The 27,679-nt window shown below is 38.9% G+C and overlaps 1 protein-coding gene across 1 annotated transcript; it reads left to right on the top strand.

Moving 5' to 3' along the window:
• Nucleotides 1-1,534: 1,534 nt before the first annotated feature.
• RNF144A (ring finger protein 144A) lies at nucleotides 1,535-27,584 on the top strand. The gene is made up of 7 exons (XM_067294265.1): nucleotides 1,535-1,677; nucleotides 16,781-16,885; nucleotides 17,071-17,131; nucleotides 18,215-18,422; nucleotides 20,103-20,250; nucleotides 21,683-21,772; nucleotides 24,777-27,584. Exons 1-7 carry the CDS (start codon nucleotides 1,543-1,545, stop codon nucleotides 24,906-24,908), a joined length of 879 nt encoding a protein of 292 aa, XP_067150366.1. The 5' UTR covers nucleotides 1,535-1,542; the 3' UTR covers nucleotides 24,909-27,584.
• Nucleotides 27,585-27,679: the final 95 nt, after the last annotated feature.

Raw genomic sequence — 27,679 nt, forward strand, 5'->3', positions numbered from 1 at the left:
ATAAGATTTAGTCTTTCCCCTCTCCCTCTTTTCTCCCCAATGGCTGCACTACAAATAAGTATGATTAAGCACTGCTTTTTTGGCGTCTCGTATATCTTTTAAAGAGCATTTTCTAATAGGTTAGACTGAATGGAGAGCCCACATAAAATCTTCACTTTGTTTCAGAGAGTTTATAGAGACCTTAGCGGAGTCATGTCCACAGTGAATTGAATATCAAAGACTCGGACTTCACAGACATTTCTTTGAACTCTCCATGTGATTTGTTTGGTGCAGACAGCCATCTTTTCCTTGAACGTCTGCCTAAGCCTAGTCTGAAAAGCATATAAGGCATATAAGTCATGACATTTGTTGCAGTTCTGGAGGTCTTAGGAAGTTCACAACTATAACTTAGATGTAAGCAAGATAAGTTCTGTAAGTGCCGATTTAAAAAAAAAAAAAAAAAAAAAAATTGTGACCATGGTTGACGTAGTCACTGTCTCTATGGGAAGACAGGGAACCAGTATATCTTGGTAAGGAAAGAATGGGGAGATGATGTAGACCCTTTAGCAGTCTTTGGATGTGGATCTCCCACTTTTAAAAGGTTGATGTCATTGTGGCAAAACGATGCTAATATGGCATTAAGACTGGATATACTACAGAAATTACCCTAGGTGTGTTTGACTGTATATGTGTGTAACTTATAAAGCAGTTTTCCTCTTTGTGGCATTACAGTTGTTCTGCACCAGGTAGTTGTTTGGCAACTCTCCATCTGGCCCCTGAGCCCTAATGTCTAGTATATGACATGGTCCTATCTTATTGCTGTCTTGAGGGTAATATATTAGGTATTATAGCATCTGGTATTAAATAAAGCTCACCCTTGTGTTTGTTTTTGCCTCAGTTGTTTGTTGCTGCAACAAAGCTGCGCTGTCAGCATATAGCAAGGGTTGGGAGAAAATTGCAGGCTAGGAAGTTCTGCTAAGCTAATTTTGGAAAGAATGATGAATGAGTATCCTCAAACTGATCAATCTGCCATGCTCTTAGGAACAAAAATAACTGGCTGCGTTGGCCAGTTGCAGTATAATCAGGCTGGAGATAGGGCATAACAGATGCTGGATTCATGAAGTATACTCTGTAAATCTGATCTGGGTGGCAGGAGAAGACTTTAAGCAATATATTTTAAGGAACGGGTAATCAATGTGGGTGAAAGAAAGGCAATAATTAGTGGGGAAAATGTCAAAAATTGGGAGTGAGATACTTACTGTGTAATGTTAAACAAAGCCTGTGACTTAAGAATGTTTCCTGCTTGCTCTCTTGATATTTTATCAGTGTATTACATCCTTTTCCTCCTGCTTTCATCTTTCTGTGTGAATATGCTATCAGGGAGGGGTGCATAGCCTATTGCATGTGCTGATAACTGCCAGATTAGCCATCACTGATCGTATTTATTTCCAAATAGCTAGCAGGCGGCAGCTAACAATCAGGTTTGCAGTACACAAAAATATAAGGAGTATCAACATAAGGAGGTGATGGAGTAATACTCTGTTTATTTCAGACTGCTCTGCAATGACTACAGCAAGATATAGGCCTACCTGGGACTTGGTACTTGACCCATTAGTGTCCTGCAAGCTCTGTCTTGGCGAATATCCTGTGGAGCAGATGACAACAATAGCACAATGCCAATGCATCTTCTGTACCCTGGTGAGTTTGCTTTTTAACAGACATAATTTTTGAAGTTAAAATTGGGCATTGCTTTTATGCATTTTTCTGTTGAGCGGGTTTTACCCTGAAATGTTGATAGTATAAGAGCTATAGCATCAAGACTCCTGTAATAATTGCTTAAGTGCTCTCCTCACCCACACATTCTCAGTAAAACTTGACTGTTATATCCCAGCACAAGAAGTGGGAGTGAAATAGAGGCTCACTGGCACAGGGGAGAGTTTACGTGCGACACCAGGCACCAGAGAAAGGTGTGTTGTAGCACCCTGTCTCTGATAGCCAGGAGCTGAGTGCAGTCCTGTATCGTCTTTGGGAGCTGAAAGTATTTCCCTGTTCCCCCTGTTAGTATGTAAGAATCTGTATGATTTTCACTTTGTCGGTAACAAAGAAGATAGAGAGCTGGAGGTGGCATGGGAAATGCGTTTTTGTGTGTGTGTGCTTGTTTTCTTCTCTTAATTTGCTTGTCCTTGAACTGGAAATGAATGCTGTTGCTGGATACCTGATGCAAATACTAGCAAATAAACTTACCTGTTTTGCTGTAAAAAAGAAGAGTCTTACTCAAGTATTTAAGAAGCATACTGCTGTGTACAGTTACCTGTAGCAAGGTTATTCCCACTTGATTTTTCTCTTTATCTGTCTGGTTTAGATTTGTTTTTTTTGTTTGCTCTTTTATTTTAGCATCAAGTTTCTTTGGAACAGAGCCATGCATTCACTTGTAACTAGAAAAGCATCTAATACGTTATGGGTTCTAATTTCATCATGTAATAATTACGATGGCATAACAAGTCTTTACTGCCATATTGCACAAATACATGCCTAGAATAAGGAAAGTAAAAGAGAATCTTGATAGTTCAATACAAAACACTGAGTCTGAGCATAAGTGTTAAGTAGTAAGGATCAGCCTCATAATACAATATAGGAATTGTTAATCTTTTCTAAGTTTCCGTGATAGTGATTCGGTATCAGCAGTTTATAAGCAGAGAAACAGAAGTAGTAATAATTTTTCAGCCCTAAAAGGTGCATTGGAATGATGATGTCAGACCCTTTAATTTTGCAATGGCTGCAGGTACACAGAAGACCTTGTAATGATTCCTCAGCAGTGCAAAAATTGCACTAATGCCAGGAAGAATGTAATTCTAGGATGCATAGTGCTCAAAGATTTTAACACCGTATCATGAACTCTTTAGAAGTTATATGTAATATGCAGACACAGTCATGTGATAAACTTGAAAGTCCTTTCCAATGGATCTTCCCACTTCCCCGCCAATGTTCAGGAGCAAGGATTTTAAGTGTTCCCCCCCCCCTTAGAAATGTTACCTGATTTTCATAATTTTTTTTATGGTAGTTATTGACAAGATACAAAACAGACAGCTCCTTTTTGTTGCTTATTGAAAACAACAAAAAGAGAAGCAATGCAGACAGCTTGGTTCCCAATGCATGTAATATTCTAAAAAGCCTAAGTTGTCACAACTTTCTTTATTAACATTGATATTGTGTGAGGAAAGAGTAGGTGGGCATGCATGCAAGTAAACAGAAATGGTCCATTACAAACACTGTATCTGTCCAGTTACAAAATAAGTATTGCTTCATTACACACATTGAAAGGAGTATTTGTTCAAGCATGGAAAAGTATATGAAATAATAGGCTTCATGGAAAAACAGAATCGTAGGCTTTATGAAAACTGCTCTCCACTGCACAATGGATAGTTCTAGTATTCACAGCTGAGCTTTGCATGTCTTTTCCTGTTGCCTTGGACATAGAGAATATTTTAATTTCATTTCTCAATAACATCTAAGTGGTAGCAGAAAGACTTAATTACCAAATATGTCTCTTCCTCCCCACCTCATTCCTTCTGACATTTGCTGCCATCACTGATCTTCCTTTTCTTCCTGGTAGAATACTGTTACTTACTGCCCTTATGATCGCTCAGAAATAGAGAGCCTTGATAGCCTGTTCTTAGGGCCTCGTATAAGTAAACTTACCATGGTGGCATTGGCTTGTTGTGTCCAGCTGTTTTCCACTGGAATCATCAGTCCAATTTTAGCACCCGTACTTGTTTGTCTTGAATAGTTCCTTCAGCTTTATCCTCTTTAAGACAACCAGCATATGCTGCCTACATAGAGATTTGTATGAGCTTCACTCCAGTGATGTCTGAGTGCACTGAAAAATATATTTACCCTAAAGCTGTCCTGTGAAACAAACGGGAAAATATTAATCTCGCTTTCACCGGTGAGGGAAGAAATAAGAATTCATCACAGTAATCCCAAAGGGCAGACTATAAATCTGTGGTAAATCATCAACTCAGCATGACCGAAACACAAGGCCTCCACCTCTACCTTGCAGACAGCCTTACAATTTAATAAATTGCATAAGAAAATACTCCAAAATGGGTCAGGCCAAAGACTCTATAGGCCATTGGCGATGGTTAAGGAAGAGTGCACTGATTCCCTTACTAGTATTATTTCTTAGCTTCTGGAAGTCATCACTGCAATCTTCAATATTTGGCTGTGTTTTGTAAACAGCCAAATAAAGGTATTGAAAATCAACAGCAAAAAATCCTTTTTACTCAAGACTTTGGACAGAGTCTAAAAACAGTGGATTTGCTGATCTACAGTTAATACTAGGATGAATGGAAATACACCTGGAGAAATGTTTGGCCTGCTATGTTTAGTTCTTGATGGACTCATATGTAATTTTGTTCTGGCTTTTTGCTTTTAGGTAAATGTTCTAAGGTGAAAGATGACTTCTGCATAGTGATAATGAGAAAAAAGAAAGCAAGCTGTTGGTTACAAGTGTGAAAACTATTTTTGCTGCGGCTCATGCTCCTAGCTCTAGCCGTTCTCTCTAAACCACAGTAAGCTGAGACAGTGTTAGGATGTATTACAAAGAGATCTTTCAAGTGCAGTGCTATGGGTATGTAGGCAGAATTTAGATCAATGTGCAAATTTCTCAATCCTGTAATATTTGTCTGTGAGTCTCACTCCTTTATAACCATAGAAGTGTTGTGGTAAAGATCTCATGAAGGATTATCTCTTCCCGACACTTATACAATAACACAGCATTGCTATTCAGAAAGGTAGAACGGGGGCACCATTTCTTTGCTCACAGGCAGAGCTGTGCAGGAACTGAACAGAGCAGGCTGCCACTCATCTGCTAATAAGGCGTAGACACTACAGTTTCCTATCATATTATTTTGCCAGTTGGGGCTATTAAAACCCACAATGGAGTATTGTACTATTGTTATGACTGTTAATGCACGCACAATGCTGTGAGCTCCTTTTAAGCTTTGTACGTATCGTCCATTAGGAATATATCTGTTGTTGGATTACTCAGTGTGCCAGAGGAACAAAAGTCTAGGGAACAGAAAGGAAAACAAGCTATCTGCTGTTTGGGTGGGGTTTTTTTTTTTGTGTGTGTGTGGTTTTTTTGTTTGTTTTTTTTTGGGGGGGAGGGGGGTAGTTGTTTGTTTTTTCCTGAATATTGTTAGGGGCAAACTAACATCTTTGTCCTCCTGAAAGCTGACTCATGTCAACAATAGAGGCAATGATTTTGGACCAGAATGCTTCGATGTTTGTTTTTTTTATTAAATCATTTTTTTTCCAATTAAAAATTAAGACAGAGTAGAGGGCTAATAGCCTTAAATTTTAAGATGGAATCACTTACTCTTCCTGGGACAAGCAAATGCTAATTGATTTATTTTTGTGTTTCGTTTTGTTTTTTTTCTTGCACGTTTTCCTAGAAAGGCTTTTCAGATGTTACTCACCTTATGGAAGGAAAGAGAGCAAAGCAAACCAAGGGAATCACTTTTCTTGTTGTTTAATTTTGTTCATGTTAGTTACTGCACCAAAATTCTTCAGTTATTACTTTAGCCTTTGCTTGCTTTTGATGTAGGGGGGGCAAAGCCAGGTTCAGTCCACTTCCAGCCTGAAATTCTGACCCTTTTATAATTGTAACTAAAGCTACAACAGGTTTTGTTTCAGCTGACATTCTTGCATTGGAATCAGCTGGTTAATACTGGAACAGAACAGACTTCAGTGTCTCTGTGTGTCCATAATATATAGGCGTAGCAGTGCCAACTAACTTGTAAGTACAGTAATACCACTGCTGCTCTTTAAGAGAAAGGCTAAACTCCTCTTGACTTTGCATTACTTAAACTTGAACGGAGCAGCACCACTTCTATGCAGTGCTGATCATTCTGGTCCCTGAGTATTCATTGCTTACCTTTCTCAAATTTAAAAAGGAAATCAGCCAGGTAGGCAGTCCAGGCAAGCAAATTTCTAGAAGAAATGTGAAACCTGAGAGATAAAATTGCTCTCTCATCAAAGACAAGGATTGCTCACCTGCAAGACCACTTTGCTACCGCTGGAAGGAAGGGACACTATTCGGATGTCTGAGAGATACAAAATAAAACAAGAAAACTTACACTAAGACCTGCCCTCTGCTTCTTGTTTGTGACTGTCTTTTTGCCCAGTTATGAATGTGTAAATCGGCTTTGTGTTAAAATGGACATTGCTGAGCCAATTTTGTATCTGTTGAGTAGCTTGCACTCTAGTAGGCTTGCCCAGAGGCTCTCGCTTAAGCCCTACCCTAGTCCTGTAGGTCCCTTTCAGCTTAGTATAATTATGATTTGGGTCTCTGTGGGTATTCTCTCTCAAGTTTCATTAGCTCCCTTTGACAAGGATTGCCCTGTCTGCCTGACTGTGTGACTGCACACATCTGCCTCCCTAATTCCAGTCATTCCCCTAATTGAGCTTCGGTGCAGGCTGAAGACCTGAAGGGAAGGGAGGACCCTGCCATGAGCAAGGTAAATACTGTTAAGCTACCTGTAACTGGCAGCAGACAGTAAGTTTTTCTTGTTGTCATGACTGACTGGAAGCAAATAGAACTGTGCTGGCCTTTGAGTCAAAAGGCAGGAAGAAGCAAGATCTAATTACCTTGTTCTCCTTCCTCCCAAACGAGGGAGCATTTGCTTCTGCCTCTCCAGGGTGAGGCAGGCCCAGAACAGTGTGGAGGCAAGCCAGCGAGTTCAGCTGCCTTCCTGCTGGCACCAGTTTCCCCCTGCTTGCCAAGGAAAACCTGCCATAGCAGGACATCTCTGTGCTGGGAGGCAGCAGTGAGCTGAGGCCAGGCCAGGCCAGGCTGTCCACCCCCTCTGCCAAGAGGAGCTGCCCTGCTCGTTTTGAAATGTGATAGAGGGGGGGATTAAATGACTTGTGAGTTTTTTACAAAACTCTAGGTGCTTTTTTAGTAGCTGTGTCTTCCTATTTCCCTCAGCTTTTGGCAAAGCTTGGAGCTTGCTACTTGTGCTCATTTCCCTCCAAACCTTAACAGAACACTGATACCAATCTTGACATATGATGTGTCAGTAGAGGTTTTGTGGTTAGAGTTCGCTATGTGTTTGTACAGCAGCTCACATGTCTGGGTCCTGGCTGTTCTCTTAGGAGCATGACAACAGAATTCACTGCTTTATTATTAAGCTGGTTTATTCAGAGAGTAATTCATTTGCAGTTGGGAATTGTGCAATCCTGAGTGGAATCCAGGCTTGATCCAGAAGAGCTCTCCCTTCTCTGGTGTGATGTTGCTAAATGAGATTAACATAAACTGTCTTCATCTGGATGTTGTGAAAATTACTTCTTTATTGTTTGCATAATGCTTTGCATGTGCCCTTTGTTTGCTGCAGGTGCATTGTCCTCCCACTCAAACATATTCATTCTATTCTGAAATAAAAACTTTTCTTAAACAACCACATAAAGGAAAATTGATTTTTTTTTATTTTTGCCTGCTGCCTACATTGGGACTGAAAACAGATTACTTTTTGTGAAGTTTACTGCATGTGTTTCTATCAGTTGCAGCTGTGAATAAATGAGGACAAGCAGCTTATGAGAAAGAATGGAGGAATAAAAATCTGACATGTAGAAAATGTTTATGTGTACATTCACTTGAAAGTGGTGTGATGTCTGTGAACTGCAACATACTATCCCTGTCTCTTTCAGCTGTTTTCTGCTGGCTGTCTATTGGCAGGCATGGTGGGAAAGGAAGTTTCTTTGAAGGAAAGATTGTTCATTCGTCTATATATTTTATATTACATTGCCTACACTTACATATTTATTTAAATATAAACATTCCAAAGAACAGTTCAAAGGATAGACATTTCCTTTCTTTTCTCTATTAAGACATTTAACTAGAAACAGACATTTGTTTTTCAAATTCATTTAGTTCCTGTTGTTTGGCCCTGCTAGTGATTTCTACAGCCGTCAATTTCTGTGTCTCAAAGGATTTTAGCCTTACTCTCAACGCTTCTCATGCTGAAGAAAGCAGCAGGGCTCCTTTCTTTACGGAGTAGCTCACATTGAAAATATGTGCATCCTTGATGATACGTGCCATTTCTTCTTGCCTCACCTTGATCATTTGTCGATTGATGGACAGATGGCAGCACCTCCCTGTGCTCAAGCTGGCACAGTTGCACTCTGGTGCAGTACAATTATGCAGAAGCTTTGGAGGCTGCACCAAAGCAGAGGGATGCTGCACCCCCTTCCTGGTGCGAATACCCACTTTGTGAGTTGTTTGCATCATTTAAGGAATGTGTGCTACTGACTGCTATAATATTTGGGTGTACTATCAGAAAGCATTTGGACAATGCCAAAGCAGCAATCCACACTACTGTCTACAGGATAAATCAACAGTTCTGTCTCTTCTCCAACCATAGAGGTGTTTTTAATGGGTGAGTCTGTGCCCTTCTCAGGCTGCTCCCTCGTTCCTGTCCTGAGGTTTTACGAGCTCCAGGAAGCACAGACTTACAGATGAGGCTGACTTAAAACTGTGGAAAGGATGCTCAACTGGTTTGTCTGAAGAATGTCACTAGACCTCCTCCTTGGCCAGCAACGTGGAAGCACATGGACACCATTTACCCATCATGGTGGGTAAAGGTGGAAGACAATGGGGCTAAATTGGTGCTGAGCATACAGGCTGTAGTAGTTTTTCAAATCGTTTGCCACTTTGGAAAACCTTAACACCTGTGATATTACCCCAACTTCATGGTCCTAGCTGAGGTTCCTTTCTCAGTGCATGCCATGTTGCCAACTGCATAGGAGTCCAGGTTCAGGTGCTAGGTTCTGGAGAGCCTTAATGACTTAGTCTAAAACAGAGCAAGGGTTTTGTATGCCTGGGTATCATGATTTTTGTCCCAGCAGCAAAGGAGAGGATCTAAAGAGCAGCCATGTGTAAGAATATTCTGCATTATTGCTTTCATATAGTAGACTGAAGTATCACATGTCAAAATAAGTGACTGTTTCCTTGTATGATTTATTCTGGAGGATGATGAATCAGCTTCAGGAATAATAAAAATGATTGTGCTAGTGAAGATTTCTTTGAAAGTAGACTCTTGCTTCAGAGAAATTCTCTATAGAAATGGGGATGATATATTAAAGTTCAAAGTAGAATCATTAAGCATCTGTCTATTGTGTATCTGTCTCTGTGAGATCTAGGTGGTCGGTGAGGCTGAATATATTTTGTGTTCCTGTGTTTAATCAGTAATGACTGACAATATGCCTAATAAAGAAAAAAAATCATTTCCACAGTTACATCTGTGCCTTGAACAGATCTCTTTGATAGATACTTTGCAGCAAATTGCTCGTCAGCCAAGTAAGATTAGGGTGATACTAAAAAGCAGCATAACCGGATTGTAGATATGCAATAGAGGATTGTGCACGTTGGAACAGCAGTGTAAGAGTACTTCAAAGTTGAGCCTGTGATTAAACAAGAGTAGAGGTTTGGGCAGGATTATAACTACTGCCTTACACAAAGAGGCTGCATAGTAGGTTTACAAAGCTTAAAAGCTATCCAAGTTTTTTTTTTTTTTTTTTTTTTTTTTCGTCTTGCATGTTTTTTCGTGTTTCAAGAGTGCTACTGGAACTTGGCAAAGTATGTTTTCTCTTTCCATGAAAAATTAAGATTAAAAAAAAATGCTTTTATTTCATCCAGATGAACATTACTATTAGATTCAGAAGTACTCACAGAAGTGTAAAAGAAAGTATCATTTAACAGCCAGTTATTTATGGCTACAGCACTCATCAGGAATATGGAAGCCCAGGCTCAAAACCTTGTTTTCTTATTCTTCTCTCATTTCTAATGAATACCCTATCTATAAACTATTACTTATTTTAGAGGAATCCTTCCTCTTGGGGCCGTTCAGCTTTGTTCAAACAGAAAATCTTTCTAGAAAGTGGTGTTTTCTTTAGGGAAATACTCTTGAGCCCAGAGTGAAATTTTCTGTTCATCCTGGAGGGCAGGAGGTATTATTCCAAGAACATTAGGCTTCGGCTGAGATATGGACACCCAAATTCATCTCACATTTTTTTTATAACAAGTGACTTTTACAGAGACACACACTCCCAGTGAGTATTATGCACTGCATCACTATTTACTGTTCTAATCAAAAGCTAAAGACTAGCATTACATTATGGACAACACTGTCTACCAGTGTAAATACTTATTCACCAAACTGACTGCAGAATTGGCTTTGATACTGCTTGGACACTTGTCTACCCAGAGCAGTGGAATAAGCTTGGTATTACTCTGTCCCCTACAAGGAAAGATATCACCTTTTCAATATTTATTTTTGAGGAACATAAAGCAAAATAGCTGATGTGCAAAACAAAAATGTTACAAATACTATCGAAAGTAGTTGTCGCAATATATTTTTTCATACTACTTATTCATCTGTGTAAGCTCATCACATGAATTTTGAGCTTTGACTTAGTAGTTTTTTAGCAGAAAAGCTACTCATAGGCTAAACTAGAGCTGTAGCTGCAAGACACTGCTAAATAAGTGCTCCTCACTCAGTATCCTGTCCTGTTTCTTTCATGCCCAGGATGTAAGGCCAAAAGGGATCATTACATTAATCTAGTCTGATGTCATTTGTAATGTAGACCATAAAATATCAATTGGCACATACTGACTCTTCTTGTGGTTGAATTCAAGCATTTATATGTATGTGTGTGTACACACACGCACACACACACGTATTTAAATGATCATCTAATCCTGATTTACAGATGATACAGGATTTCGTTGTCCCCTCAATATTTCAGTTTTCATGTCAACAATCGTCTTATTTGGAAACATTTTCTTTCTGTTTGAACCTTTTTTGCTGTATTATTTTTTCAGTCCCCTCTTTGCATTGAAACAGGCCTGCTAATTAGGCCCCCAAAGCATGTCAGCACTTGCATCTGTCTCTGAAGTGGGATGCAAGACTGTCAGTGATTGTCTGCCCAAGGCGAAGAGTTATTTTTCTGACTAACATCTGCGCAAAAGAGTGACTGCCTTTGTCTACCTTTACTATTTTTATTAAGTATATTTCTAGAAAGTTATTCTTTCACTTTTTTAAAATTTAGTGAATACTGGATTTCTTCCCCCCCCCCCCTTTTTTTTTGATTTTATCAGTAGGGGAGTTTTAAAAATATTTTAGCAAGGGCAGGACGTGATGATTTTCCTGAAGTGCACATTTAGTTTTGGGATGGACTGTGGCCTAGTGCCAGCACTCAGATACATTTAAAGTTTTAAGCAATGAATTAAATGATACAGTGATGATATACTTGTGTCTGCAATCCTGTCATGCTTTTGGCATTTCCAGAGACTGACCCTGTGTAAATTTCCCGTATGACTTGGTACTTGCATATGCAGCTTTAGTGTAGTCAGGAATCTGCATTTTAACAAAATTCGTCCATCAGCTGCTAAGAAAATAATACAGATTAATTTTTTTGCATGCCTAACTCTCAAATAAAAGGTGACATCTCAAAAAGTCATTCTCGGTCTCCTGCAATATTAGAAATAACATGTTCTTAATAGTAAATGTGTTGGAATATTTCAAAATGGTATGCTGCTTATCTTGTCTTAAAAAAAAAAAAAGCTTTTTAAAAAGTGAGGCTTTCACTGAAAATATCTTCAAGTATTTTTAATTATAGTTATGGTGTTGCAAAATTAACTTAGAGACCAAGTGAGCACTTTATTCTGTCAAAATAAATAGCAGCAAAATTTTGCCATGCTTGGAAGCAATGAAAGTCATATTCTTTCTTATGAATAATGATGCTTTAAATTTGGGTTTGAGTGTCAGAAGAAACAAGTTGAAGCATCATTACCATAAATAGGCAGAGTCGTTGCTAAAATTCTCCTAAAAAAGGAAAAGTCAGACATGAATTCTTTATGTCAAGATTTTGCTGTGGGCTATGCAGGTTTGTCAGAGTTAAATGCAGCAGGATAATATTATGCATTATTGTTTAGAAACTAGGCAAAAAGCAACAGTTTTGATTCTCACAGATGAGAATACCTTTACTGTAGGTTATAGGATATTTCAGTCTTTACAGTGTCAGACAAAACGGTGTTCGGCTATAAAGTAATGGAGCATCAATGGTCATTGCAAATATACCTTCTTCTGTAGCACAATCCTTGATGGACAAAGATTAGAAGAACAATTCATCTTGCTGAGCTTTATATATTTAGCCTAAGTTAGGCAGCTTTGGAAGGGAAGTCATTCCTTTATTAGCCACCTATCTTTGAGGCTGCAGCAAAAAAAAGCATTCCTAATTTCCACAGGAAGCTTATAGTAAAACCACTCATGAGCAGGGCTCTCAATTGGGTCCTTGTGGTAGAAGGGACCTGGGCCAAAGCTCCTCAAAGTGGATGTGCTCCTCCCCTCTGTCGTGGGGACAGCGGATGGCAGTAGGATTTGGGATCAAATTGTTGGATTGTTGGGTGAAACAAAAAGTCTTTGAGGTGCCAGCTTGGAAGAAAGGGCAGATGCAACGTGCAGAAAGAGGGCAGAGCAGGAGGGTACAGGGAGTATGCATACACAAGCGCACATGGAAGCGCAGGGCAAAACACAAGACCAGTGCTTGGGGGAACTAACCCGTCTGTTTTGACTGATCTTGTGCTGTTCAGGGTTGGCATAAAGCAATTGGGACATATGATACCTCTTGACCTACAGCTTAAAATAGGATGTGCAATGTTTTGCTTTCTTTTGTCTAACAGAAATTACAAATTTTACATAGTAACATTTTCTTGGGTTCCTTGTCTAACATTCATATATGATCGCATATTGCAAGCATATTTCAATTTAAAAAATGTACAAACAATGAATTTTGAGGTATAGATCTGTGTAGTTAAGGAATCCAAACCACCTTAATACTGTCCTGCAGTGACATCATATCATAATTAGACTCTAACTAGAATTTCCAACTTCAGATTAGAGAATCTTTCTGGAGAGACTTTTTTTTAAAGCACTTTTTCTCCTGAGTCATTTGATACGCTTAAAGAATGCACACCAGATAGAAATCCAGCCACTACAAATGCCTGTTCATCTGTTGCAACTGCAAAATAAAACACAGCGGCTTGCTTGAAGAATGTTATAAACTGGCATGTTTTACTTCTGGATTGGGAAAGGAGGAGGATTGTATACATGGTTTGTTACTATAGCTCAGCTAATGACTGCAAACTTACACACTTAGTTTTCTATTCTTGCTGGCCATGTGTTACCTTATTATTCCAGGTGACGACTGTCAGAGTACAAAAATGGAAAACAAAACTGAATGTAAAGAAAATGTTTCCTGAATTCAAAAGAACTCCTCTTACACAGTTATCCTATTTTGATATTTACTTAATTCAGTGTAAAGAGTTAATTTTTGGAAACACCAAGTCTGACTCAGGCTTCATTTTTTCAGGCTATGTGCATAAACAGAAATGTGCAGAATAACCAGTCATTTTTTGTCGAGTTAGGAGCGTCTCCAAGTGTGACACACTTCAATAGCATTTAGTTACTTAGTTACTGAAATAGAAAGGTTTTTTTTGTTTGTTTGTTTTTAATAAGAGAACAAGTGGAATTGAGTAAAAGGCATTGCTCCAGAAACAGATAACTCACCATACAGAAGTGTCCATTACGTGAAGAATAAAGATGCTCAGCATATTAGTTTAAGGGCCCATATACAACAGGATACCTTTGCTACCTCATCTCAACCTATTTCAGCCATTAGATATCTAATTTCAGCTCCTCTGTTCTCTGAGAGAAGTTACGTAATGAAGTTTATTTTGAAAGTTGCTTTGGGTGATTTACATTCAAAACACTTTTTTTTTCCCTTCATACTAAATAGTACTTTATTGCTTAAAAGGAAAGGCTATGAAGATATTTTCTTCCAGCAGGAGATAACATGGCAGATGTGAGAAAATGAGAAACAATTTATAATGTGTCATCCTTTTGTAAAAATTGTTTGTTTGTTTGTTTGTTTGTTAATTTTTTCGTAATGTATAACTGAGCACCTAATCCTACTGTGTTGTTTTGTTTGCATACTAGTGCTTTATGACATTTGTAGTACTTCAGCCAGTTCAAAATTTTTTAAGAGAAGTGTCATGTCATGTGTCCTCTCTCAAGAGAAGCCTCAGATACCAAATGCTTCAGATGCTTCCTGAGGAGTCTCTGAAGCTGGGAGTCTTGAACTGGCAGGATGTCTTATCCTCTGCCTAATTTATAACTCTATTTCATGGCCTCAAGACAGCACCTGTGCTCCCGGAAGGTAAAGCATAAGATGTGCTGGGCTGATTTTGAGGAGGTAGGGGCCAATGATGTGCCAATGGAAGGGGAACACCTTGGACACAGCACATCACAGGGACGAGCACCATTTCTTGGAAGATACAAGCAAAGGGAAACAAGTCTAATGGACTTTGGCAATCCTCCCAAACAGGTTGAGGAGAATTACCACATTAATGATTAATGATGGTAAAGCTCATTCAACTTGAAAAGTACTTTCTGTAAGTGCTAAGTACCATCATTAAAAATGTATGCATTTTCATTTTAATGCACAATTGGCATCTGCAAATAAAGGGGAAAGGGAAGAGCCAACAGTGTCATTAGGCAAGGCTAATACCTCACTGCAGCTGACACCACAGCTTGTCAAGGCGCACAACCTAGGACCTTGTCCTTGCAGAGCTCAGCCTCCTGTGGTTGCTGTCATCAGTGCTCATGAGTTGCCACAACCCGCCCCCAGAACTCTAACCTTCTGGAAGTCAAACCATCTCCTGGCTGAACTGTTGTCTTCATTAAATTCATACTGACAAAGAGGAGGAGGTAGGCCATAAGTCATCGCACTTTTGCGTGTAAAACTTCTAAAGATATCAATTAGCCAGTCTCTTTTTTTTCTCCAATGAGCAGTTGTCTCTGTTGAGTAGGAGACACAGGGAAGAAGAATCTGACAGAAATGGTTTGTTTTACTATCAAGGGATATGCTGCCACCAGCAGAGCTATATACTGCGGTAGCAGAAATTATGTGGGCAGGAAGTGAAGACTGTGGCAATTGAGGTGCAAGAGGTAAAAACTAAAATAAAATGTTAAGATAGGTGATAGATTCTCTGACAGGAGCAGAATAGACATATAAAGAAGCAGAACAAAAAGAGAAGAAAGAGACTGAACGAGTAGTCTCTAAGTCTAGACCTTTTCAAGTACAAGTCACATCCAAAGGGTTAGGCTGGAAACGTGCTCATTGAAGGGCCTGTTAGATGGTGTGGCTGGAATAATGAGGTGACTTTGTGCTTTGAACTGCAATTAGGCATGCTGGAATCTGCAAGGGTGATGCAGCCCTTTGCCTTTCCAGGCTGATGACAGGTAGGTGACCTGTTTGAAAATTCTGTCAGAAAATGGTATTTGAAGTCCCTGTTTTGCCCACTTGCTACGGAGTGCATAATCCCTCTTGCCTCCCATCCGACAGTATGCTGGGCTTGTTTTGTATCTTCATTTCCCTCCATTGTTAGTCTAGTCTTAGCTTGTATTCTGCGTATCTGGTAACAGAGAGTTGGGGATCTATTTTCCATGATTTTCTCCAGCTTGTTGTTGCCAGTTGAGCCCTTGGGGATCCCACAAGCACAATGAAAACACTGCAGAGTGATCTGCTAGAAAACAGACCTGCATTTGTTTTTTTTCTCTGTAGTGTAAGGCTGGTGGAAGTTCTGTGGGGTATGGAGAGAAAAGGATCTCTCTCTCTTTCTCTCTCTCCCCTGTCCTCCCCAGCAGACAGCTACGTTGTAGCTCTAATCTTGATGTGGGAAGTATGGAGATGGTGGGGGGTGGTTGCATTAATACCTATGCAACCAGCTAGATCTCAAAATGTCCACGGATAGCTCTGAGACCAGTCTTTGCCCATATCACAAAATGTCAGCAACTGAGTAGAGAAGGCTGAGTAGAGCAAAGGGTGGATGGATAGCAGCCTCCATGTGTGCCATTGTTGCAATAAAAAGTCAATGTATCAGGCCAATTAAATCAATGCTAGTAAAATATATCAGTCTGCTTTACCTGACCTTGCCTGCTCTTCAGGAGTAACAAGGTTTGATCTTAATTTGACCTTGGTCTAAATATCCACCTTTCTTCTTTGTCTTGTTGACAGTCGTGCTGTGCACAAGTGTGTTACGTGCCACATTTTCAGTTATGACTTGGGTAAAATGCTATGGTTGCTATGAAAGGAAAGCGTTAGTATTAACAATATTTATTATTCAGTCCCCATGGAAACTGTAGTTCTTCTGGGAGTCCTAATTCTCACATTCTTTTTTTCTATGGAAGAGAAAATACATCTTTAGCCATGAAATTCAAATAGTTATTTTCCAAAAATAGAAGGCAAGATACACTCCCATTTGCTTTTTATCATTCTTGACAGATGTCTGTTTATGGGTAGTTACTGCTTACTAAGCTATGTTGTGGTTTCCAGTCACATATAGATTTTTGGAGTGTGATTAGTCTAATTTTATCTTTTTATTTTTCTAGATCCCCATTTAATTTGTCTCTTTTCTCCATTTTTATTTTTTCTTATTTGCTGCAATTTTTTCAAATTGAGGGAGAGTTATTTGATGAACACACCTGGGAAATGAACTTGCCATTTGCTATATAAGAGTATAACCTTGACAAAGTCTGTGAGTATGCCCCACAGTTGTAAATGGGGCACAATATCTGTTTTTCAAAGTTTAATTTCCTCAGATTTTCAGATGAAAATTGTTAAAATATTGAGTGGTTTATTCTTGGTGGAGCAGTTAACTCAGTCTTTGGCTCTCTTGCAGTGCCTAAAACAGTATGTGGAGCTTTTGATCAAAGAAGGACTAGAAACAGCAATTAGTTGTCCTGATGCTGCTTGCCCAAAGCGAGGTCATCTACAAGAAAATGAGGTATGTTTTTATTGTAATTTTTCTTTTCTTTCCTTTTTTTTTTAAGATGTGTCTTGCTCAGTCATCGTTGCCAACATATGTTTTCAGTGATTCTGTACGAGTCAAATATTTTGTCTCCATTTATTGAAAATGCATTAGATTACGCTGCTGTTAATTGGAAATTTGTCTTTTCCTTCCTTCAACAGATTGAGTGCATGGTTGCATCAGAAATCATGCAAAGATACAAGAAGCTACAGTTTGAAAGAGGTAACATACACTATACCTTGTAAGGCTGTGGGAACAGTATCACTCCAGAACAATCCCATAACTCAGAATCTAGTCCTATACATGTTCATGCAGTAATGTTGTGTATTAATTGTTTTGTCATCAAAAACAAAGCTTAAGTTCTTTCTGTTCTTGCCAGCATGATGCCCTTTGCAACATTCTGGAAATAAACTAAGGAAAGAAAATTACTGTGTACTATATTGCTCTATAACTAAGGAAGGAAGTGACTTCTGTTTAGAGCTTAGCACTGCTCGAGTTGACTGCCAGTACCCTTGACACTGTCTACCTAGGCTGACCCCTTTTATGCAGTCACCATTATCTCTTATACTAGAATCTCCTGTGGAAGTATTAAGCAGTTATGTGTGTAAAGATAAAGTGAACCTTGTTAACTTTTATGAGGATATAAGCTGACCAGGTGTCTATCCCTCTCACTATAGTGATATTCAATTGGGCAGAGTTTCATAACAAAAGTTCAATATGTGTGGCCATAGAGAACTTACACTAAGGTTTTCACCAAGTGATAGACCCAGCGAAGAGACCATGCGAATCAGTGATATATTTTTATTGACTACAGTGGACTTTAAAACATGAAATAAGTTACTAGTAAGCAGCCTTCAGGAAAGGGATGAAGTTGGATAACAATCTTACATTATTGCTAATCATGTGGTTACGTTAGTGCAGCGGCCAACTTGAAATAGAGCCCTGCTGGGCAAGGCACTGTAAAAACACTTTCTGGTGCGTTATGCCTGCATAAGATATGCTCTATTTAACTTTAAGTTTAACTGCAGAAAAATATTGCATTCCATTCTCAGAATAGGTTTAGTTCAGTGAATGAAACTAAGCAATTAATTCAGACTCTGGAAACTCAAATTAGTTATCTTAGTTTGGTGCCTGTTTGCAAAGCAGGCCAGATTTATGTTTAATTGAGTAAAGTAAATAAAAGGGCTGCTTTTGAAAAGGTGGGTGTTTAAATGCCTTGCCAGTCAACCTCATCTGGAACACAGTGTTATGGAAGGCTGGTCTTGTAACTGCCTTTGAATTTACTTCTTTTATGCCTCTTTACAGAAGTGCTTTTGGATCCATGTCGAACTTGGTGTCCCTCCTCTACTTGCCAGGCAGTTTGCCAGCTTCAGGAATCAAGCCCTCAGAACCCCCAGTTGGTCCAGTGCAAAGCCTGTGATATAGAGTTCTGCTCTGCTTGCAAATCCAACTGGCACCCAGGTCAAGGCTGTCAAGAGAATATGCCAATCTCCTTTCTTCCAGGAGAAACAAGGTATAGTATTGCAAATGACCAAGAATCTAGAAAGAAAACACTGAATCTTTTAACCAGCAGGAATGTTAATAGTAAAGAGGCATTTTCCAGATGCTTTGTTTTGTTTTAAAGCCATTTCCTTCACCTAGTCACTCCAGTTCTCCAGTTAATGCTATGTTCCAAAAGTGGATAGCTCTTGATGGCCTCCCTTCCTTGCTACCATCCCCACCAAAGCACAGAGGAGACGCGCAGCCCACTAATGAGCTTCTCCTTACAGTTGGTCATTACATCCCAAACAGTGATTTTTAGGATACCCTGTCAAGCATCCTGACTGTTGCACATCTGGACAATGATCTTGAGCTCTGAGACCACGGTGAAAAACCTCTGATCTGTTTCCAGTGGCATACTGCAGCCAGTGAATAAGAGAGGCCATTGTGCACGTGTCTCACTCAAAGTTTGGACTTCTTTGAAGACTGTATAGCAGTTCAATGTATCATTAAAGCCCTGGCTAACCTTTGGACTTAGCTATTCCTAAGTTGTCTTCTTTCAACCTTTGCTGTAATAGATGATTAGCTAGGATGCTGCCATGATCAGTTCCTGGTCAAATATTGTAACTTTGACATGTGGATTTCATGTGTGCTTGAGCCAGAACTCAAGCTCAATAAACTTCATGGCAAGGTAAAAGACTTGATCTATTTTCCTTAGTGTTTTGGTTGCTTTTAGTTTTTACAGTTTATGGGTTCAAAGCTTTCTTCTGTGATGTGGTTGCTACTAGTGTAACTAATGAGTATATGTCCTTCCATCCATCAGTCAGGCAAACAGCAATCAGTCAAGAGTCAGTCCTGTTTTAATGCAACTTGCTAATTTCCTATCAGTCATTCTTGTATCTCCCACCAACAGTGGCTGCAGGAAGTGTCAGTTGTCAAGGCACATTTTAGTTGTTGGAGTGGATAAAGCCTCGAAGGAGTAGAAAGCTACTCTAGAGAAATAAATATTCTTCCAGTGTTTCTGTGCTGTGTCCACTGTATGAGGTGATGTCCTACAGTTTTGCAGAGTGGTACAAGACACAAGAAGAAGTGGTGCTGACCCAAACTCATGAACCATGTTTTGACTGGACAGTGTTGGAGATGAAAAGAGATCAACTCTGAAAGAACAGCAAACCCAGAAAAGCTCGTGGTTCTTGATTTGGAGGGAAATTCCTAGGGAGGAGCCTCAAGGAGGGCAGAGACGTGCAATCTCTCGCTGCTACCCTAGCCCCAAGGAATGCAGTCTGGGCTCACTGTGCTATCAGGGGATACCTTCCTCTTCTCTTCTGAGGGAAAAGAATAGAGGGAAAAGAAAATGATCTAGCCATACAAAATATTTAGCTGTGGATTAGCCGCTGATCTGATATTTCAGAAGGGAACTGTATAGTATTGTCAATATCACTAGATTACAAAAACAGTTGGTACATACCTGGTAAAGAAAATGTCCTGACTCTTATGTAGCCACTGTAGTCATTAGCTTTTTTCATACTAGAGGTATGTTTGAAAAATAGAGTATAGCCAAAATATCTGAATAATAGAACTCAGCTTATTTATTAATTCTTTTTTTTAATATATAGGGAAAAAAGTAGGCATATTTATTTATCACAGTTCTTAGAAGTTCTCCTCTAAACTGACATGACCACAGATCTTATTAATTTACCACTCTTCCTCACAGTTCGGTTTTTAAAATGGAAGAAGATGATGCTCCAATCAAGCGCTGTCCAAAATGCAAAGTTTACATTGAGCGAGATGAAGGCTGTGCCCAAATGATGTGTAAGAACTGCAAACATGCCTTTTGCTGGTACTGTCTGGAATCCCTTGATGTGAGTACACGCAGTATGCTCTGGCTCTCAGAAGCTTGGGAGTTCATTGCTTTGCCATCCAGCTGTCTCATTAATGAATTATATACTCGCTCACTAGCCAGCTCTTCCTCTTTCGTGCCTTGTCTTCTGCATTTTCTGTCACAGCAGTGCTTTTGTGTTTCCTTCTGCCAAACTTGGTGGACTGGGATCCACTGGAGCTGTAGCTGTTAATTTGATAGGATTTGTATACTTAATTCTGCTTGTCTGATCTGTGTGATGTTAGTATTTTGCCCATGTGAGACAGGAAAAAAGTATTAGTATAAAATAAAATTTTATGAAAATATTTTATTGGCCATCTTTGCATGGCATCTAGCTTGGTTGTTTTGAAGAATACTTCATTCAGGATTGGCTTTTTGATGTTCTACTTTTTGAAGGAGTTACGGGATGAAAATAGTAATGTTCTCAGTTCTGCAGAGACTTAACAGAGAAACTTAAGATTCGTTGTGCCACCATGCATCTTAGTGCAGGAGTTTAGAAGTCAGATTTGCTTACTGCTCATTAAATTTTGTGGGACAAGAAATTCATCTGATATATCAAAAAGAATACAGTGTTCTAACACCAGGAATTTACCAGTCTGTAAGCTGTTAGCTGTTATGTGTTTGTGCCCAAGGATCAGAGTATATACAATATACAGTATCTGTTTCCACGTCATCCATTTTATTTTATAGCAAAGTTAACAATAGCAAAGGAAATGTTTTATGTCCCCAAAAGGTACTCACACTATTCCAAATCCTGCTCTTGTCCCATTTGAATGCTTTACTGAGAGTCCTTAAATCACAGACACTGTCATGCTCAGTTAAAAATCAGAGCCCTTGGTACCCCCACAGCCCTTGGTACCTGGCCTGCTATCTTGGTTGGTGTATGAAAGTGTGACAGGACAGGTATGGAAGTCTTTCTCCTGTATTCTCCTGTATCTGTATTTGCCTTTTTATTCTTCAACTAAGAAAAGGAACAAAGTTTGGGAAGTCTGTGGTACAAATATTCATTTTCTTTTCCTCTTTCGTTCTGTGTGTTTGTGTGTGTGTGTGTGTGTGTGTGTGTGTGAGAGAGAGAGAGAGAGAGAGAGAGAGAGAGAGAGAGATGTAGTGGCCAGCTTACCATCTCAGATTCTCTTGCTAAACTTTATACTAGCATTTATATATGCAGCTTGAGAGCCTTTGGAAGAAGAGATTCATTACAGATAAACAACAGTTCTTAAACCTGTTTGTGAAGACACTCTACTGTAAACAAAGCACTACAAAGCACTTTGGAAAGGTTGGACCTGGCCAAGGTTTGCTTTACCGAGATTTTATCTTCCTGTACAATTGCTGGTTATAAGTTCTCGGGACACAGTATTTCATAACTTAAGATGTACTTCTGTTTATTGCATATGTTTCCATTTAATATTTTGTAGGATGATTTTCTCCTTATACATTACGACAAAGGACCTTGCCGAAACAAGTTGGGACACTCCAGGGCATCTGTTATCTGGCACAGAACACAGGTAAAGCTTAGATCTTTAAGTTTGCATGGGTCTACAGAGAAACAATACAGTGATGATAGAACCTTCCTTTGCCTTATTCCTTCTAATATCTAGGAGTCAAACTCTATCTTGAATGTTGACTAATTTCCATAGCCGTTTTAAAGAAGCCTGTAGCTTGGAGAGGAACACTCTTAGCACTCCCAGAGAGGACACTTCTTGACAGAAAGCCTTTCAGACCTGAAGACGGTAGGGTATGTCTGCATGGCAAGTTAAGTCCAATGTAAATATGTTCTTAATATATCTGGTGGACATACTGGATTGGCACTATCTGTACAATTAACAGGGAAGTCCATCCTGCAAGGTATCTTTAGCTCATGGTCCAGAACTAGAAAGGAATCTCATAATCTTGCTATGGACTCAAGTTGGCTCATTCATGTAGGTTGGGTAGAGCTAGGTCCTCTAGTAGGTATCCCAGTGGGCTTGTCAGTTGTTCCAAACACAGTTCAAATTGACAGTTGCCGAGAGTTTGAAGATACTTCTTATAGCCTAGATCAGGTCTTGCTGGATCCTGCATGAACACTATATAACAGAAGAGCTCCCTACCCTAAATTAACCCATACAATACAAGTGCCAACCTATGAGGCGAGTATACTACCTTTACAGTCACTTTAGAGGAACAGGTACGTTTGGGGTATGAGTCATCTCTTTCTAAATTAGCTGTCTGCCAGTAAATATTTACCTTTGCTTGAGATGAAGTACTTTCCTTGAAATACAGACTTCTTTCCATTTGAGCATAAATCCCAAGTCCAGACAATAAATGCCAAGCCTGAAGAAATAGTAAAATGCAGGTATCTGAAATGAAGTGAGAAGGATTGCACCCCCCTTTCTCAATACACACCCCTGTGTGCCAAAGCAATAGACTGTTTTTTGTTTGACTTAGCCAATAGTATGTTAGAGAGTGTGTGGATCACAGAACTAGTACCTAAGCTTTTTTCTTTACTCTTGATATGCCTGCAATATGAGGTGATTACTCTGATATTTGGAAACTGTACTTGGCCACAGTAGTTGTTACAAGTATGTTTGATAGACAGTATGTTTGATGTTCTGGTCATCGTGAGAAAGAAAGCAGTAATTCTCTACCATTGGGGTTACAGTTCTGCTAAACCTATTGAAGCCAGATCAGTACTGTAGTCATTTCCTTATGTTAGATTTCATTGAGTATTTATCTAAGGCAAGTTGAAGTGAGCCTTTGGTTTGTTATTTGTGGATTTGAAAACAAATATTTATTTTGGCCGGAGGGAATGGCGTGATGCTGTGTAGGGAAGATTGCTTCTGGATGTGAAATGCTCAGCTGTTCAGGAGCAACTTAATCCAGGTGGAAAATGAGCAACTAATACTCAGCAGGCAACCTGCTGAGCTAATGTTTAAAAAAAAAAAAAAAAGACGAAACTTGGTGAATTCTTTAAGGGCATGTTGGGACTGAAAGGAAGATAGAAATAGGTATCTCATAAATATCAGCAGTGGCCAATCCAGTGCACTGAAATGCTAACTTCCACCTTGGCTCTGTGTAGGTAGCAGTGATCTATTGTGCACTCTTAGCCTGGACTGCAGAGAGCTAGGTAAGTGCGTGCTGTCTCTGTAGAGCAGGATGGGGGCAGTTGCAGGTCACTGTATTTTAAAGCAGTTTCAGCTGAGAAGTTAGCTTTCTTTTCTGTCTATAGCAGATGTATGCAGACATTAGTAAAAGAAAGTTGCATCAAATTGTCAGCATTTCCAGAAAAAGAATTAGTGAAGGGTGCACACTACTAAAATTTAAAGAGAAATTGCTCTTGGCAAGAAATAAAATTATTAGGGTAGGAAAATTTGAGCTTCTTATCCCTAGACAGCCAAAAGACATGATTAAAAAATTCTAGCATAGTGTTATGTAATATCAGGGTGAGGGCTTCACTCTTCAAAATTAATTTTGTTTAACAGCGCCACCTGCCGAAATGAGCATTTGGTTTCAACACTGCATTTTGAAAATAGTCGGATAGTGAAATTACAAAAAGAAATGCACAGTAATCAGAAAGAGAAATTATCCATGGTTGGTACTAGTAAGTCATTCTTCCTATACTGTGGCAAATTAAATATTTGCCAGCTAATTGAAATGGCATATCTAACCCTGGCTAGAAGAGTTCTTAATGAGCAATGCACTCTAATTTCATTTTGCCTTCTGTTGTGAGTTTTTGTTAGCTGATTATTATTCCACTCCTGCCTTCATTATTCAAAATTATTCACAGATGCTATCACGTGAATCAGTATAAGTGTTTTCTCAAATAATTTACAGGCATATTGTCTCAGCCTTACTGTTACAGTTGCTTATGTGAAACAGGAAACTTTCTCAGGCAGTGACCCTCAATTTTTTTTTTTTTTAATGATTTTCCAAATTTAAACTCTGTAGAAACTAGCAGAGTTTGGCACACTGACAGTATTGGCAGATCTGAGCTCTTCTGCCTGTGCTGGGAAGAGGATGATCAATAAATGTAAGTGGAAAAAATGCTTTTAGATGGAGTTAGGTCATGTTCCCTGAAGCAGCAGGGTGAGCTCAAGTTCACTTGTGAAATGATATTTGGCATATGCAAAGTCATCCCGTTGTTCATAGTGTTTGAAATCCAAGGCTGAGATTCCCAAGCTCATGCTTCTGCTGGGGAAGTTTGTGGGAGTGTTTCTGGGTTCTCTGTGAACAAGTCCAGATCCTGATTTGACTGCTTCTTTTTGGGGTTTTCTCCGGCAAATAGGTGAGCATTTAACAGTGGGAGTCTCTAACTGTCTTGTAGTCTTGTCCCCAGTATTTAATATTTAGCTTTGATCAAGAAAAATAGAAAAAAAAATCTAGTCAGTTGCTTCATTAGATGTTTGAGATATAGCAAAGCTCATCAATACAAATAAGCATCTGTGTCACTTTATATGATGGAACTGAGTTGTGTAGCATGAGTCTGACTGGAGCAATGAAAAATGAACATTTGCTCTCTGATTTCTCTTTCAGGTGGTAGGAATTTTTGCAGGATTTGGGCTTCTCCTTTTGGTGGCCTCGCCTTTCCTTTTACTTGCTACGCCATTTGTTCTGTGCTGCAAGTGCAAATGTAGTAAAGGAGATGACGACCCTCTGCCTACCTAGAATGAGAGAAGATTGGACTCATCACAACATACATTTTGATTTTATTGTTGCTGTTGTTGTTTCCCTCTTGCACTTACATTGCTGTAGCCTTACTTGGCCTGTTCTGCTTTTCATTGACGCACAGTCTTAGTTCCAGGAACTGTTGTTGATACTCTTGCATAGATCAATTGATATTAGACAAGGAGGGTAATGGAAGGCAAGTTTGGTGCTTAAGGAAGACCATGGACCAAGGTAACTGTCTGAAATGAAGAGGTGATTCTGCGAAAAATAATGCAAAAGGTTTCTGTTGTCCTTGTTGGTGGACTGGGAACTGTGCTAAATGACATTGGCAAAACAACTTAAAAATACATAGAAATCTAAACTTTTTGCATATCCATTTGCTACAAAATTTGGTGTCTTATTCTTCTATGTATTTAAGATGCCTATCATTTCAATTGGATAGTCAACTTAGTGTGACTTTAACATGTTTACTACACTTCTGTTTTTTGTTAGTATTGACATCACAGCATCCTTTTTAGTGCATATTTTTCCAAGAATAGCAAAATCAGTAAGGTGCATATAGGCCATCCTATGCCTTTCTTGAAAATTGGGGAGGGATAGGGGGACAAAATTGGTCCTGTTGCCTTCTGGGAATTTTAGGGAGTCTTATGAAAAATTTGTTTCATTGAAAACTACATTTCTGAAATGAATTTATGAAGGTTGAGTGGTGACACAAACCTGCTATCTAATCAAGGTTCTTTTAAAAATGCATTGATGGTATTGATTACCGCTGGACCACTAGTGTTTTTCAGAATTGTTATTTTTGCTGTCGTTTAGGGTTCTGCTACACTTATAGGGCTATGTAACTTCTAATCCAGGTTATCTTAATCTTTTTATATAGATATAGATATATATATAGTCCTATTTAAACCAAATGTGTAAATAGCTGTGCTATTGAAATATTTCGGAAGTTCAAGATAGCTTGCTTCTGTCTTAAGGGCAGTTATTGAAAATACAGGACTAATTTTACTATTCAGCAGACTTGGGGTTGTCAATGAATCTTTCCTTTTAAGTATAAAAATTCTAAGCATCAGGATAATCCCTGTAGTTAGTAGTAAAAATGCCTGGGATATTTGTGGAAGTTGTATTTAACTTTTAAACTACTTAGCCCATTTTCAGAGTTAATGTTGTATGGTATATGTGTTAATAACAATACTGTGACAAAACAAGTTTTTATTTGACAGCGAATCAGTGACCTGGTTTAGTAGTTTTTCAGAATTCACAGTGCTGTATGTTTCCAGGGTAGTAAAATATGCTAGTCACCATACTGTTAATCATAGTAGTTTTTATTTAGTAACATTTTGTGGAAAATGATCTTAGCTGTTTTTAAAGCCTACAAGAATTTAACTAACAACTTCTCATCATGAAATATGATGCACCTGAATCGCTGTATATGTTTGTGTGTAATACATGAGGAAAACATTCTTTTGAACAGCACGTGGACTGAAGTTTGACTGAATTTATTTCATTATCATTTGTGTCTGTGCATTATCAATGTACTGAGGTGGGTGAATATAATGAAGCCAGGGTAACTTTGCACTGAAAATGTATCAGGACCTTTAAATGCAACTGTTTCTGGCTACTCTCACAGGCTGGGAATACATTTTCATAGCTCAGTCATAAGGAAGTGACTTCTGTTTCTATTAACTTTTATTTTATACTCCCTGTTAAATAAAATGATTGGAGGGTACAATTTTGAAAAGGCCACTCTCCTTTTATAAAACTACTCTTGAATTCTTTCTCCCCTTTTTTCCAAGTTTTAAAGGTATTCAAATTCAAACTATATCTAAATCCAAATTTACCTCCAGGAGTTGCATATTTGCTTATTTGGCTTGATTTTAATGAGTTCAGCCATTATAACATGAAGGAAAATATCTGTTTACCAGCAAGTCTGAATTCCTTTCTTCACCTTTTTTATGGCAATGCACAGTTCAGATCTTTGCTTGCAATATCTATTTTTGTTTTCATAGTTCTTTTTAGCCAATATTTTAGATCATCTTTGTTATTAAAAATTGCTTAGTTATTCAAAAATATTCCTAGGGGAAAGCTGGATAACACATCCAATCACCTTGTTTGCCAGCTCCCAAGCAGTGTGTGAAGCACTGCTGCATACAGTGGGCAGTGAAGTGGTTATCTTACTCCGGTTCTGGCAGCAAATAAGTCCATATCACCAGAGATGCCCAAGCAGAACACTGTTTAAGCTTGGTTTATCCTGAGTCATTGCTTCAATGTGCAGAAATAATGGAAACCCTTCTGTGAATGACAGCCTCCTGCAGGTAAGCTTGTAAGACTGAGTGGGAAAGCTTGAACCATGGTCTTTGATCTCTGGCCCTGTAACTCAATTTAACTGGAGAAAAAAAATGGACAAAAGGACATAAAGATTTCCTGGATCGTTAATTTTCTAATTGTGAGCACTAAGAGATTTTCCACTGTGTGGCACTCGCTCTAGTGACCAGTTCTACTGGAGTGCTAGCAGGCAGCAGAGGTGCGGTGGCCTATTAATTAACAGTATCTGGGGTGTCATGGTACACGGTTTATTTTCTACTGTGCCTTTCTTAGAGTCTTTATGTGGGAATATAGCAAATCTTGCTTTCTGTGGTAGAGAGCTACTGTCCCCAGGTGTCCAGTTAATAATCAATGTCATGTCCAGATTCAAAAAAAAAAGGGGGGGGGGAGAGTGAAAAAAATCCTTTACAAATATAAATATTTTAAAATGTTAGTTTATAACTGAT

This window comes from Apteryx mantelli, chromosome 3 (assembly GCF_036417845.1).
Source record: "Apteryx mantelli isolate bAptMan1 chromosome 3, bAptMan1.hap1, whole genome shotgun sequence".
In the NCBI taxonomy this organism is placed as follows: Eukaryota; Metazoa; Chordata; class Aves; order Apterygiformes; family Apterygidae; genus Apteryx; species Apteryx mantelli.